General features: G+C 42.0%; 1 protein-coding gene across 3 annotated transcripts in view; it reads left to right on the forward strand.

Moving 5' to 3' along the window:
- Nucleotides 1–14486, forward strand: part of znf385c (zinc finger protein 385C) — a 118002-nt gene that overhangs the window by 63975 nt on the left and 39541 nt on the right. The window contains exon 1 of one of the 3 annotated variants that reach the window (XM_069709091.1): nt 7088–7500. The exons of the other annotated variants lie outside the window; for them this stretch is intronic. Within the exon in view, the coding sequence (XP_069565192.1) occupies nt 7491–7500 (10 nt within the window). The 5' untranslated portion in view covers nt 7088–7490. Of the gene's footprint in view, nt 1–7087; nt 7501–14486 lie in introns of those variants that run through there. 3 annotated transcript variants of the gene reach the window in all.

The raw sequence follows: 14486 nt of genomic DNA on the forward strand, positions 1-14486 counted from the left end.
AAGGTAAGTAATGGTGAATTTAGTGATGAATTAATGGCGTGGATTAAAAAGACAGCACATTATGCTGGAGGATGCTCACCAGCCAAATGGATTCTTTACAACTGCCCCAATGATATTAATGTCATCTATAAAACATTTATACAATATTCATAAAACAAATTTACCATTGACCTTATCCTTGGAAAAGGTTTATTATTGACCTATAAGGCATTAAAAAAGTTCCAATGCATCAAAAAAGCCATACGGTGTTGTTTATTAAAAAAACTGAAATATTGAATGATTATATTAAACCATCTTTATCGAGACATATCAAGTGAACTGCACAATGGTTGAGAGGCTCTAGTTCAAGGCTGGATTTTCAGTCATAAATAACGTTTTCTCAAACAGAACTAGGTAGTTTTTATTTAATTTGATCTTTTATGTGATTTACTACTTTCCTCTTTTTGCTAGTAATTCAAATCTATGCATGAAAAAAAAGTGAGCAACTTGTCTATTCGCTTAAATACATACCGTCAGAGTTGCCTTCAGGTGCTGTTATGGGACTGGGCATCTGACACTGTCACCCATCCACTTCCGTCTCCGTCTCCCTCGTCCACCCATTTTTAAATTACTTGAGCTCCTCACACCCTCTGTGTTCCTCCAGCCTCCTGTCAGTCTCTCTGTCACTTTGTTAGTTAGTCTCTCTCTGTCAGTCAGTCAGTCAGTCTGGGAGATGGCCAAGCCGCTGTACTGCGAGGGTGTTCCCTTCCAGTGCACTTCAAATACTTTTGTTTGTTTGTCGGAGAAAGAAAGAGGAGGTCGAGAGAGATTTCGGTCGGGCGAGAGACAGTGAAGAGGAAAAAATATGCCATTGAAATAAGCAAATTGACAGAGGGATTGAGACAGAGGGAGATCGGGGGATGTCAATTTAGAGAGTGAGAGCTTAGTGTCAGGCTTTCAAAGCGAGGAGAGAGTGTGAAGGGAGAGAATGTCCAGAGTTTACTTTAGAGAGAGATGTTATTTTGGAGCGAGAGAGAAAGAGCGAGAGAAAGTTGATGGTTTAGAGAGAAAGGGGAGAGAGTGAAAACTGTTATTATAGAGGAGAGAAGGGGGGGAGCGAGAGAGCAAGAAAGGAAAATTGTTAGCTTTAGAGAGAGAGAAAGAGAGATAGGGAGAAAGATAGATGGCTGTTTGCCTCCACTGCCTCTGCCAGTCATTACCTATTCGGGCCTTGGCAGCAGGTTGGCAGAATGAGCTCTAATTGAGGAGACCGGTGGCTCGGAACAGCAGAGAGAGAGGCAGGGCTATCTTTCCCTCTTTGCTTCGCTCATAAATTAGCCTGTCACTCATTTCGTCCTGGCATGTGATTTTCAATCAGAAAACACAATTTTCAAACCTATTTGCATTTGTCACGAGCTCCAGTATGATAAAGCAGCAGCGGGCTGTTGAATATTTGTTCGTATTTATGGCGAATATGTACAAATATTGTGATCTGTAGAGTAAATTACACAATGATGTCGCTGCAGCTCTATGCATTATGTCCATTAACCTGAAAGACTGGTATGTGTTCAGTAAACCACATTCCCAAACTGCCATTCTCATGCTCTCATAGACTCGTACACATCGACTCATCAAAAACAGCTGTGTCACTCATCCCAGTCCCGCCACATGTTGGAAAAGAAAAAGGTGGACATTACGAGGCTGTCACGCATCGACAGGTATTGATCAGGCTTCTCCTGAGAGGACAAGCTATTGCTGAACTCCACATCAGCACCAGAGAGAGAGCCTTTCTGGGGGTTTGCTGCCATCTGCTAACGCCTAATGCAAGTTGGAATATGTGGGCTGAATGTGGAGAAGAGAGGATGTTGTAGATGTGCCCTGATGCCACCGCTAAACAGATGTCACATGGTATTAAGCTTGCACGGCGCGCTACCCCGCTGTCATCCTCAGAGGTGACAGCAGCTATATCTCCATATTTCACGCTTCATCTTTTACCCCCCCTCCTCCATCAGGTCTTGATCACCCATCGCCCACCGTCAGTTGCTCCCACCCGTCTTCAACACCCACCCACCCCCGAATCGACCCGGGTCCACCGCAGTGACAGTGCCGGCACGCTACAGCGCTCGCACACACTGCATGATAATTATGAGCCGCTCACCTCTTCTGGAGCTTCTACCTTTCCATCCTCCAAATCATGTGTACAGTATACTGTAAACAAACAACAATGCACGGTCACTGTTTTTGCCAACCCAGTATCACGGCAAAATGTGAAATAGTCACGCTTTGGCCTGTGTAGGCGTGAGTTACACATTCTGGAAGCGTGAAACTTATGTAAATGCCATGTGACGCGAGATCATATGACCAAGGTCCTGCAACAGAGGCAATAAAGGACATCTTTTCGTGGTATTAGGTGGACAGGAGGGGTGACTTGGTGTCATTAGTCACCGACATGCTGGATGATGAGGTTTGAATCCAGGTGATAAAGTTTTTGTTGAGTTGTTTTTTTGTTTTCTAACCACAACCATGTGCTTATTTTATAACCCCAACCACGTGCTTTAGTTATAAGGTTCATTTTCCTGTAAGTCACATTTAGTTTTCGTCCACCACAGGAAAATGTGTAACTGTCACGCCTAGGCAGGCCAAAGCGTCGCTATTTCCCGTTTTGCTGTGATATTGGGTTTTTGCACATATATCACATTTATCGGAAATCTTTCACTGAAACATGTTTTGACATTGAAATCCAGCATTACGTCCACTTTCTCCATGCAAACGTATTTTTTTGCCTTCATATAATCATTTAACTGTATTTTGTCTTACATGGAAACAAACAAACATGTGGACTCCTTCCTGCTCGGTACTTTCAAATCACTCTTTCAATCACTCAGTCAACAGAGGCTGATTATCTTTAGCTTTAAGCAGAGCAGAAAAGTAGTGAAAAGAACCCCGTTATGGACAGACAACACAATTTCATTAGGCCCAAGTGTGACAGCTTGACCTTCTCTTCTCTCCAGGGTCCGTCACTTATCACCATAGATACCTGGCTCTCAGCAACTCAGTAAATATCATTAGTATTAACAAAGTCCAGCAGATTCATGCAGATCCACCGTCTCCCACTCACAGAGACAAACAGTGATGTTGGGGATATTTGTATCTGCCCGTACAGTATGCACAGCATGGCAACGTGAAATGAGGAAGGCGAACACTGGTCCTAAAAAAGGATTGTGATATGTCATATATTTTTAACCGAGACAAATTGAGTCAAATTATCGCCGTCTCGCATTTATCTCATTAGTGTGAACAATATAATTTTGAAGAACAGCTGTTCTGTTCAACTCAGAAGTGTTGCAGTCGTTTTTTCATTTCATCCGAGCAAAATGAACTCTTTAAAGTGCATTTCCAGTCACCTCGTCTTATGTGCCTTTTCAGTTCGCACATAAAAGAGCGAAAGTTTGAAATAAGTTTGTATACTTAACCGTTGTGGAAACGTTTGTGTAAAAAGACAAGGCCAATGGAAAAAGAGAAATATACTGCTTTAAACATGATATGAGCCTTTGCTCCACTGAAGAGACCTCTGTAGTTTGAGGTTTGGCAGGCAAATAAAGGTTGATTGACTTTTACCTCAAAACAGCCTGTTCTCCTTTAGATAATAATTAAAAGTATTTGTATTTTTAATAAAGTTCAGTTCTGTTGATATTGCTAACTGAAGTAATTGTGCCTGTGGCTCATTGATGCATTATTACGCACTGAAGAAACTGCGTGTCTTTGGCAAAATTCCAGGGAAAATATCACAAGTGGAGCACAGTTAGTGGCGCATTTCCCATGATTCAGCAGCAGTTTGTTCCACGAGAAAAGGGTAGGCGGGGTTAATGGAACAGGCTCATAGGTGTCAACGGCCACAGATTACACTGTTTGGATCTCTTAGAAGTGGTGAAATCCAAAACCACAGCTGTACACTGCTTATCGCCATAGCTGCCACCAAAGACAGACTGTTACTTCTGTCGTTTAATAGCACCTGCCTGCACCCGACCCGATTTAATGTCACTGTTCATCACGATGCACCTAACTCCTTATATTTGCATAACATTAGCGGATGTAAAGGTTAATTTGTCTTTTTTTTTGGAAATCCAGAAAAAATTTACCCTTAATTTAAAAGTAAACATAACAAGTGAGGTGAGCTAAATTTAAACTTGTGACTCTTGTTAGTCAGTCAAGTCAAATACAGTAAAGGTCACTCTACCAGCACTGTAAATCAGAGGTGTGGAGTCGTGTCACATTACTTGGACATTTGTTAAACTCGAGTCATCAATCTGATGGCTTTAGACTGGGCTTGATAAAATCTTAAAAGATGGCGACTCAGCTTTAACACAGATGACTCGTGACTTCACTTGGACTTTGGTCTTTAAATTCGGCTGACATGAAATCGTCCCGATGCCCCACCAGGAAACAAACACTAAAATGCATGTTATATAACGAGGTGCAGCAATTCAACTGCAAATTGATACAATGAATCAACATGACAGCAGCCAATTCATTTGACATGTTTGCTGGAACTTAAAGATTTTATTTGTTTACAAGAAAACTCCGTAGGGTACCTTTTAAATGACAAATTTCTCCAATTTTGTCAGATTACTGCACATAAATTGTAGCCAACCTTAAAAGGGACCACCGCAGCCATTGTGGAGATGGCCTCTTTCTCAAAGACCACGATCTCCAAGTCTTTAAAAGCTCAACAGTCAATCAACTGAATTATACAGCAGAGCAAAGGGTTATAGACATTAGTTAAACTGCCATTATTATCAATATTTTATGATATACAAGTTGATAAACTAAATACTTAATTCAGTAGGCTACATTTGGTATTTAGATCTGTCTCATTACAAATTTAATCAATATTTGATGCATTTGTTTTAGTTTATTTTCTGTAGTAAATACTTGAGTTTTAGTTATATTTAACCACTGTTGTAAATGTATAAATCTGAAAAAAGTGACACAGTGCTAGATTTTTACTTATTCTTTTCAATTTCCTTCAACTATTTAACATTTATAAATAGAAATGTATTAACAAAGTATTAACCATTTTGGTATCCTAATTTCATGAGTGGCTCCCAGTGACTTCTTCAGGACTCGAAACAGAAGTTGAGGACTTACACTTTGTTTGTCTTTAGTTGGGACATGACATGAGACATGTCTGAAGAACAATGTCTTATCTCACACATGAACAATTACACAAATATTTCTGAAGAAAATGTACTCGTTATATTGATAAAACATGTAACCAAGCAGCATTATTTTCAGCTTAAAGCGTATTTTCTGTAAAGTACTCCTACAAAATTTAATTTCTGTGACACAATGTTGTAAAATATTCAGTTCTGAAGTGCCAACATAACCTTTAACATCTCCACTGAGAAGTGTAACCATGTATTGCTTTTCCAGCGGAGCGTCCATCTTTTAACATGTATAGAACAAATAGGCCAGAACAAATCATCTTGGTGGCGGCTGACTGATGTAAATCTTGGAGTCATTCCCGTGTTTCTAATTAGCCCCGGCTCTGGCATGCCAGCCCGCAGGCCGACGGTTGGCATGAGGCAGCAGGACAGCCCAGCTGCCCCCGTGTCCTCCAATCTGCCCCAAGGGAGCGTTTCTGGGTCCACCGCTGCCTCTGTGAACGGCGAGGAACAGAAACCTGGATCGGAGGAGAAAGGTTGCTCACACTTCACGTAACACTCTGTCAGAGGCAATATTTCATGTTTAAAAAGGAACTCTCCATCAGCAATCATATCACTACAAGCGCTCCCTGCTGCCGTGCTCCACTTTACAGTGTTACTCTGAGGAACGGCAATAACTCCACCATAACAAACAGGCTGATAAAAGGAGCAGCGTATAGATTAGGGATATGCAGGTGTTAAATTAGACCGTTTAAATGGACAATAGAGACAGGCGATGAACCTTTTATTATTTTCCAGTTGCACAATGGATGTCAGGAATAATTGGAGCACATTTGAAGGCCTTCTCCCGCAATGATGACATGACCGCAGCAGGGATTTCTGCCAAACCAGCAAATGTAAGAAAATGGAAAAAGTGGAACAATAAATAACAGCAGAGAGTGAGAGGGAGGAAGAGGCGCAAGAAGTGTAGATGGATACACAGTTAGAGGAGAGGTGGCAGAGAGAGAGAGAGAGAGAGAGAGAGAGAGAGAGAGAGAGAGAGAGAGAGAGCAGGAAGGGGGGGAAAAGGGGAAAGAAGGGGAAGTGAACTTAGAGCACAGGAGAGGCGGTGAGGGAGCAATTTAATGCTGTAATTAAGTTCCTGATAGCACCCTGGGAGATGTGCTTTGGCATAGCTCCAGGACAGCTTAGCATTGCACCAAGGCTCTTCAACCCACGATCTATGCCTCCATACACACACACACACACACACACACACACACACACACACACACACACACACACACACACACACACACACACACACACACACACCATTTGAACAAACAGAAATTTAATACGAGCCAGAATATGTGTCAGCTTCACCAAATGATGCATCGGCAAGAAGAGATACAAAGGAGGAGCAGACTGGCAAGAGAGATGTGCTGCGAGAAACCATCACTTGCAGTCGCTCTCACGTCACTCTCACTCACACAATGTCGCACACACACGAGGCAGCTGCCTTGACAAGTGCACACCAATCATACTTATGAGAGCTGAATGGAAACCTGTCTCCGAAAATATTATTTTCTCTCCCTCTTATGTTTACAGTGCACTTGTCATGCTTTTGCCACCCAGACCTCAGTGCCTCCTGGTTTTGCTCTTTTGCTTTCATTCTTTGGATATTGAAACATGTATAAGCTACCACTGGTGACCTGTAAAGCAGCAAGTTTGACAAGAAGGCAAATGCTTTGCCAAGTTGTACAGGTATGAAGACTTAAAAGAAAAATAGCAGCTAATTTTCCTGTCTGTGCAGTCCTGTCAAAGTTCAAAGGAGCTCAGTCAGAGAGAGAGAGAGAGAGAGAGAGAGAGAGAGAGAGAGAGAGAGACAGAGCTAGGACTACAGGGAGGAAGGGATGACAAGGAGAGAGGACTCTGAGAGAGCTAGAGAGAGAGAGAGAGAGAGAGAGAAGGAACAGGCAATTACATCCAGCCCCATTCCTCGCCTCCTTCAGGCCAAGCGGAGCAGCAGCATGAGCAAGAGGATTTTAACTGAGGAGAACGCGCATCAATAGGATCTGAGATTTCTCGGGGATTGGTCACCAAAGACGGGGGAAAAGGATACAGTGCAACAAAGAAGTAGTTGTCATTACAGAGACAAGAAGGGAAGAAGTCCAATATAGAATCGGCTCCAGCAGATCTCAAGGCTCTTCACAACTACACAAGACGCCTCCGGTTCGCACCTGCGCGTCGTGCACGTCCTCTCTCTCTCTCTCTCTCTGGGGATAAAAGTGCGTAAAATTTTACCGTCTTTACGCGAGGTGACACGCCGAGCTGGAGACACGCGGATACGGTCCTGGAGGCACGATGCTGATCGGTAAGTGTTAGAACACCTTCAGTTATACTCCACTCTTTACCGCTGATAACGTGGCTGCGCTGAGTAAGCAATCCCTATGACAAATTTATGAAAGACAGGAGAAATATCACGACCAATACGTCCATGTGGATGAAATATTGCAGCGGAACTATTGGTTATAAATTTGTCTAAATGTTATAGGCACCATAAAAACACGTTCCTGAGCAGATCAGGCTCACTAAAAGTCGCTGTCAAGATATTAAAAATACAGAATATTCAGTCATTAATCTGGGACGGAATTTGAACATTCAAAGTGACTATTTTATCATTCAATTTATAAATTAGCCTCACTTGTTCCAACATAATCGTCCACATACCTGCGTAATCGTCTCTGCATCAAGTTATCTGAAGCTCCAGATGGATCCCCCCAAAAAACAAATGTGTGCGCCCTTACTTGTGCGGAGTTACCGGCACCTCAGCTTCCTTATTCCTCTCCGTCCGTGGTTGGAAGTTGGTTCTTTTTATCGAAAAAAAAATAAAGTGCACCTCAACGGCAGAATATATTTATGCTGGGGTTTGCTCCCTTTGAAAGTCGAAAAGCATCGCAACTGTTTTAATATAGATTTATATGGAAATGTGCCCTTTCAATCAAGCAGCGGCCAAATAAATAAATACGCTTTCTTGAAATATATAAAAAAAAATTTACCGGATACTTGTAAACCAGTTTTGATGCATATTACACGCTCACTGTGAAGAGCGTCTCTAAAGGATTTTATTTATTTTTTTTCTTGGATTTTTTTTTTTTTTTCTTGATAATATAGTCATATGCTTCTAAAGCATTAACATTTATTTTTTAGACTTCCCAGTGAGGCTTTAGACAACCAGTTGTTCATTTGCTTTTTATATATGAATTTGATCACCTTGCCTTTCCTTGATCACCTTGCCTTGACCTATTAAAGTATAGAGGTTGAAAAGAAATTATTTAATTTTTCAGACTTTTTAAGGAATAATAAAAAAAAAATTCAAATGGCTATTTTTGATTGAATTTGACACTGGCATAACTGTAAGTGTAAAAACTGGGTGTGAATCCAGAACAGGGGAATTCTCCACTTCATTTGCATAATTAACTCCATATCATCTCTACATTAGGGAATAAATGTGTATTTTTCTTTTGTGTGGGCCGAGCGGAGGGATAACTAATGGACCTGCTCTGCTCCTGTATTTTACACGGAACACTGATTTATGTCCACGGCTCAAACCTTTATCCCGCCAAAATGCAACTCTTCATATATATCAGTGATTTTCTGGTTGGTTAAAGCTTTTAGACCTTCCTTCAATTCCGGAGACAAATTGAAAACGTAAAGTGAAAGTGAAAAAGATACGGTGTTCAAAGATCCAAAAGAAGCTTATAGTCTTGCCTACTGACTTGAATGTATTGTTTGTATACGACAGACATACCAGACCTCTGGATGTGATGGATCTCACCAAAAGTGAGATTGCGTGGTGCTTTAAGATCTCGGTGTTCTTAAAATGGCTTCGGTGGGCAAATGACTCATGCAAATGGATGCCACATTAGCATTTCTCCAGATATTTACTTCTCCTCCGAAAACACAACCTCTTAATCCCCCCCCCCCCAACCAGTGACGAATGATGCACACCAGGCACCAAAGCCTCCGGTGTTGAGGTGAAATGCCATCTTCTGTCCCTCTCGCCATTTTAGTCAGCTCATGAAGAGTCGCTCTTCTGTCGAATGGAGCCCTAACTACTCAGGCCTTTGTCCTGTACTGATTTCATCTTGGTCATTATGTCGTCTTAGAAGCCATTTGGGGGGGTTGCTGGGGAGCTGTGTGGCTGCGGTAGCTTCTTCTCTATTCCAGATAATATTCTTTATTGGAGGATGGACATTATTATTCACCATGTTGTCGCTTTCTGAGAGCCAGAGCTCTGTTCCTATATGCAGAAATGCCCAGAAGAGTTGAAGAACGACAAACCTGGTGGGGGCCTCACTGTGTCTAACCCTCCATCCAGGCTGGGGACAGGTTGTGGGAGGGCTGATTAGAGGCCTGCCCCTATGGGAGTGGGTGCCATTCTTCCTCTTCCACTCATTTTTTTTTCTTTTTTTTTTTTTTTTTTATCTGGAGGATCTGAGGTGGGTGGGGGGTGGGAATGCATGGGAAGCAGGGCTAATCTGCGCTAAACAGGGTCCCAAGCTTGATCAGGGGTAATTACGTGAGGCTAGGATTACAGTCTGCGACCACTCAGTGAGGGCTGGCCACACCCTGAAGAAAGAGCTGAGGGAGATTAATGGAAAATAAGTAATAACTCTTTAAAAAAAAAAAAAAAAAAAAAAAGAAGAAGGCTTGTTTATTACTCTACTGATGATATATTTCCACAATTTCAGGCCAAATCCCAGTTTAATTAGTCGTCTTACTTGCAGTCCTTGACCTTGAGATGTCCACTAGCCTTTGGTTTCAGTTTAAACGTGCAGAGGCTGGAGGGGTTCCCGAGCAGCAGGCAGCAATAACACGTCTGTTTGAAGTGGTTGCACGGGTGTAGGGGGTGTAAATGAGGAGGTTAATGAAAAGGCATCACTGTTAGACTAAAGTCTTTGGTCCACTTCCCACCAACTACACAACTGCCCCGTTCTCAGACCATCAGTCACTTAAACAAACAAGTTCTTCCACCAGAGTGTGCGTTTTTGCTAATAGTCTGTGTCGTTTTGGTTAAAGCAGCTGTGGGCTTCTGTCTGGACTGAGTGTGTGCGCTCGAGTGAGTGAGTGCGTGTGTGTGTGTGTGTGTGTGTGTGTGTGTGTGTGTGTGTGTGTGTGTGTGTGTGTGTGTGTGTGTGTGTGTGTGTGTGTGTGTGTGTGTGTGTGTGTGTGTGTGTGTGTCGAAGCAAAGCATGAGGCAATGAGACATCATGATGGATGGATCTCCCCAGCCTCCTGTCTTTTCATTCATCCCTCATGGACCAGAGGGATGAAGGTGGCAGCTCTCCAGCTCCTGTTCAGCCCACCTCTGCCTTCTATCTCTCTCACACACACACTCACACACACATGCACACAGGGAAGACAAATAACCCTCTCTATTAGCTCAACAAACACCTCACTTGAAATGACAAATCTGTAGTTAAACTGACTTTTTTATTTTTCATTACCTCAGCACCTATTAATCTGCGTCATCGCCATAAAAACTTGAGTGAAAGTGACAGAAATGTTCAGTGCTGCTACAAATTGTATATTATTTCATATTTATTGTTTCTAATTTCACTGCATTTTATATGCTGTCCCACCTGAGTGAAGTTCTTTCCCACTTTTATGGAGTTGTCGATGTCGGCTTGCGGCTCTTTTTCACTTTAACGTGCCGGTCTGACATTGCTTCCAGGTAACAGGAACAGTGGGATATGTTATTACTCTGAAACTCTTTTTTTTCCCGTACTTTTTTTTTTTTTTTTTTTTTGTCTTGCTGTAGTCACTAATCTTGATCTTATTTTATCTTTTCCAGTAGAGATCAGTCCATTAGGTGCGAGTTTAAAGACAGATTCTATTCATAGAAGCTCTCGCAATGTTGTACATCGTCAACCTGGAGTCATTTTGTGCTGAAATACTGTTATTCACGTGTGAGTCACACATTCTGCTCATAATACAGTGTGTTATATCGCACCACACATACTTTGGTCTTTTGAGGCTTCTGTGTAAAAATCAAATTTATTATTTACACTGATATTTTTTTGTATGACTGTGTTAAGTTTAAAGATGAACAACAAAGCAAAGTCTGTTTACAGGCGTAGTATTGCATATGCAGAAAGAAAAAAGCTGTGTAAAGCCTTTCGGGGCTCCAGAAGAAGCTTCATGAGGACATAAATTGACTTAAAACATAAGAACTAAAGTTTGAAAATGAAAATGTGGGATGTGCGGTAGAGGATGCACGGGAGTGGATTTTCACATACCTCCAATCCCACTCCCACAAATATACTCCCAACCCGTCCCAATTCGATGACGGACTAAAAATAATAGCTGTCCCAATCCTGGACGAATGACTCCCACTTCTGTCCAGCTTCTGCGTTGTGTTTTTTCATACATTACTTTGGATTCTGCTGCACATTTCTTTATTTCTTTATTTCTTTATTAACATTTGGACCAGTATGTTGGCAGTACCGAGAACACTGGTAGTAGTACTATAAGGGTACAATGCCTTAATCCAAAGACCAAAACTCTCATCTCTAAGGACCTTGTTTAAAACTTAAGAGTTGCTCAAAAGTTCTGTCAGCCTGACACACGGTTTACTGTTACTGGATACTGATACTGATACTGGAATTTATTGTTTATTGTAAAAACTGACCTGTTGTTATTATGAGTCCCTCACAGCACACTCCCCTCACCTATTTTTTGTGATGAATCGTGAAATTGACTCCAATCCCACAGGAAGCTGACAGGATTCACAAAAAATTGTCAGCCTCCAGTGTGGAGTTGAGTCAGCTGGGAGGTCCAGACTACGTTAGCCGCCAACAGACCTGTGTCTGATTGAACTGTCTGCCGTCACGTTGCATTGTGGGTAATGCAAGAAGAAGAGACAATCCTCCTTAAATGATGTAGGTGTTTTGTATCTTAAACGATCTCTAGTAGTCAAATAATGTATGACAGTCGGGTGTCCAGGAGAAGTGACGCGGTTCAGATGATGTGTATAGAGTTTTTGCTTGTTTGGAGGAAGCCACGGTTTTAAAACGGTGTTTACTGTTGCCATGACGATGAAGGTAGTAAAGCACAACAATGTTCAAGGAGTCATTTAATCCAAGCCATTACCTTTCTCTGACCAAGTGATTTTTGTGCCAAAACCTAAGCAGAGCGCTGATTTAGAAAACACATCATGGTTTTATGTTGGAGAACACATCGTTTTTTCATGAGTAACGCTAACACAATGCTAAATCAGTGGAGAACTGCTTCAGAATAGAACAAAGTCCTTGATCTGAAAATGTGAACATACCTTGTAGAAGTTGCTGGACTTTTCTCCTGATTTATCTCTTTACTAAAATCCACCATCGCTGACAGAAAATGTACATGTACCTAGATGTAGCGTGTCATAAATCAAAGTGAAATTTCATATTTGTATGTAAATGGGTTTAGAGTGTGTTTTTGTGTGTGAATGATATTTAGATAGAGGGTGAGTGGGTGGACTCTGACAGTAACAATAATTAGGCCTGTCTACACGGAGCTGCAGGCGCCTTTCAGACAGGTTAGAGGTCATCAAAGAGCGGAGAGAACAAGTCAATGAATTTATTATTCCAGGTTAGTCTTTCTTTGACCCGCATCTATTCATGAGATCTCTTTCTTGGCATACACACACGCTTGTATGCTCTTTGTAATCGAGGCTGTTAATTTGGAGCAGTACGATTTGTATTGTGACAGAAACTACATGATGCTGCTTTTGCACATACGCCGTCTGAATGCATGGTTCGTATGTACCCCTTTGTGGCCCTGAGCCCCCCGTGGGGAAAATGCCTGTGTTTGAGTGGCAGTTCAAGTCATTTCACTGAAGTGACAGCGTGGGTTTGATCGGCACTCCCGCTGAAGCGATGGCTTGTGGATGCTGAGAGCTGTAGGCATATGTGAGCCCCAGCGGGGGTGCTGACAACATGAGAAATGGTCCCAAGCTGCTCTCTGCACCAAAAACCTCACCATTTAGCCTCTCGTTCCCTTGGTGCTAAGGCTAAAGATGGAGGCCTTGAAGAGAAACGACACCACATCATCTCCAAGTGCTGTGTGTGTGTGTGTGTGTGTGTGTGTGTGTGTGTGTGTGTGTGTGTGTGTGTGTGTGTGTGTGTGTGTGTGTGTGTGTGTGTGTGTGTGTGTGTGTGTGTGTGTGTGTGTGTGTGTGTGTGTGTTTTCTTCTGTGCTCATGAATTCATCGGCAGGTGAGGCAGCTTTCATCTGAAGTGGGTGACAAGTCCACTTGATGCCCTGACCTTGACTTAAATGAGTGAGAAAAGAGCTAAGGGCCTTTAAGGCCGACAGACTGGAGGATGAAAAGACACACAACGAAAAAAAAAAAAAAGAGACCAGACAGGAACAGGAAATGAGCTAGAAACTGAGACGGGTGAAGGAAGAGAGACGATAGAGATATAAAGGAAATGCAACCTAAAAAGGAGATGGAGCATCTCTCTGATTCTCTCCTGTGATTCTCCGTCCTGTCTCGGCGTGTTTGGACGACATAAAACCAGACTGTTTATGTAACTGTACTGGCTCTCCAAGCATCAGGATCAGTGTCTGTGAAGGTAACAAAGGCCATTGATTTTACAGTCAATTCCAGCCATCAGAACGTGGTGCCCAGACCAACGATTTGCAATAGTCCAACGCACATGATGGAGTGCAGCTAGTGTGTAAATGGTGGTAAGTGTAAACAGAAGATGCAGCGATCCATCTCTAATGGCTGTCTTTGCTCCAGTTCTGTGTTCGCCATCGGGAAGTTGACCTCCACCTGTACCGCACGCCATCTCATGAGCGTTTAACAGCTCGCCGCACTCAGAATGAATTAAAGCGGCTGGGAATTAATTCCAATCATTGTCGTAAATGCATATACACACCACCACCAATTAAATGAAAAAAAAAAAACTGGGTGGATTTGGGTTTCAAGCAATTTATAAAATAAAAGTTTCATTAAAATACATAAAGTAAAACGTTTTTACACTCAAAAGGTAGAACTCAGCTCTCAACCGCTGCACCAAAACAGCAAATGAATTACATAAATCAATTGACAAAATGCAATTACCAAAAGATATGGTATGCATTTTCTGTGCACACACCCAATATGCAATCACCAATGCATATATAGTAAGCATTTCCTGCACACATATACACACACGCACACACACATGCACACACACACGCACGGGGACCCAATCAAATTGGCATTTTATTATACACATAAATCAAATGTATAAAAAAACACAAATGCATAAATTCTTGTAGGCGTTTTTATTCACGCAAAAAAAAATCACACTTGCTATCAGT

The sequence above is a fragment of the Brachyistius frenatus genome, unplaced genomic scaffold (assembly GCF_029030835.1).
Source record: "Brachyistius frenatus isolate BFR_SWC_R1_liver_20210118 unplaced genomic scaffold, ASM2903083v1 Contig_80, whole genome shotgun sequence".
In the NCBI taxonomy this organism is placed as follows: domain Eukaryota; kingdom Metazoa; phylum Chordata; class Actinopteri; family Embiotocidae; genus Brachyistius; species Brachyistius frenatus.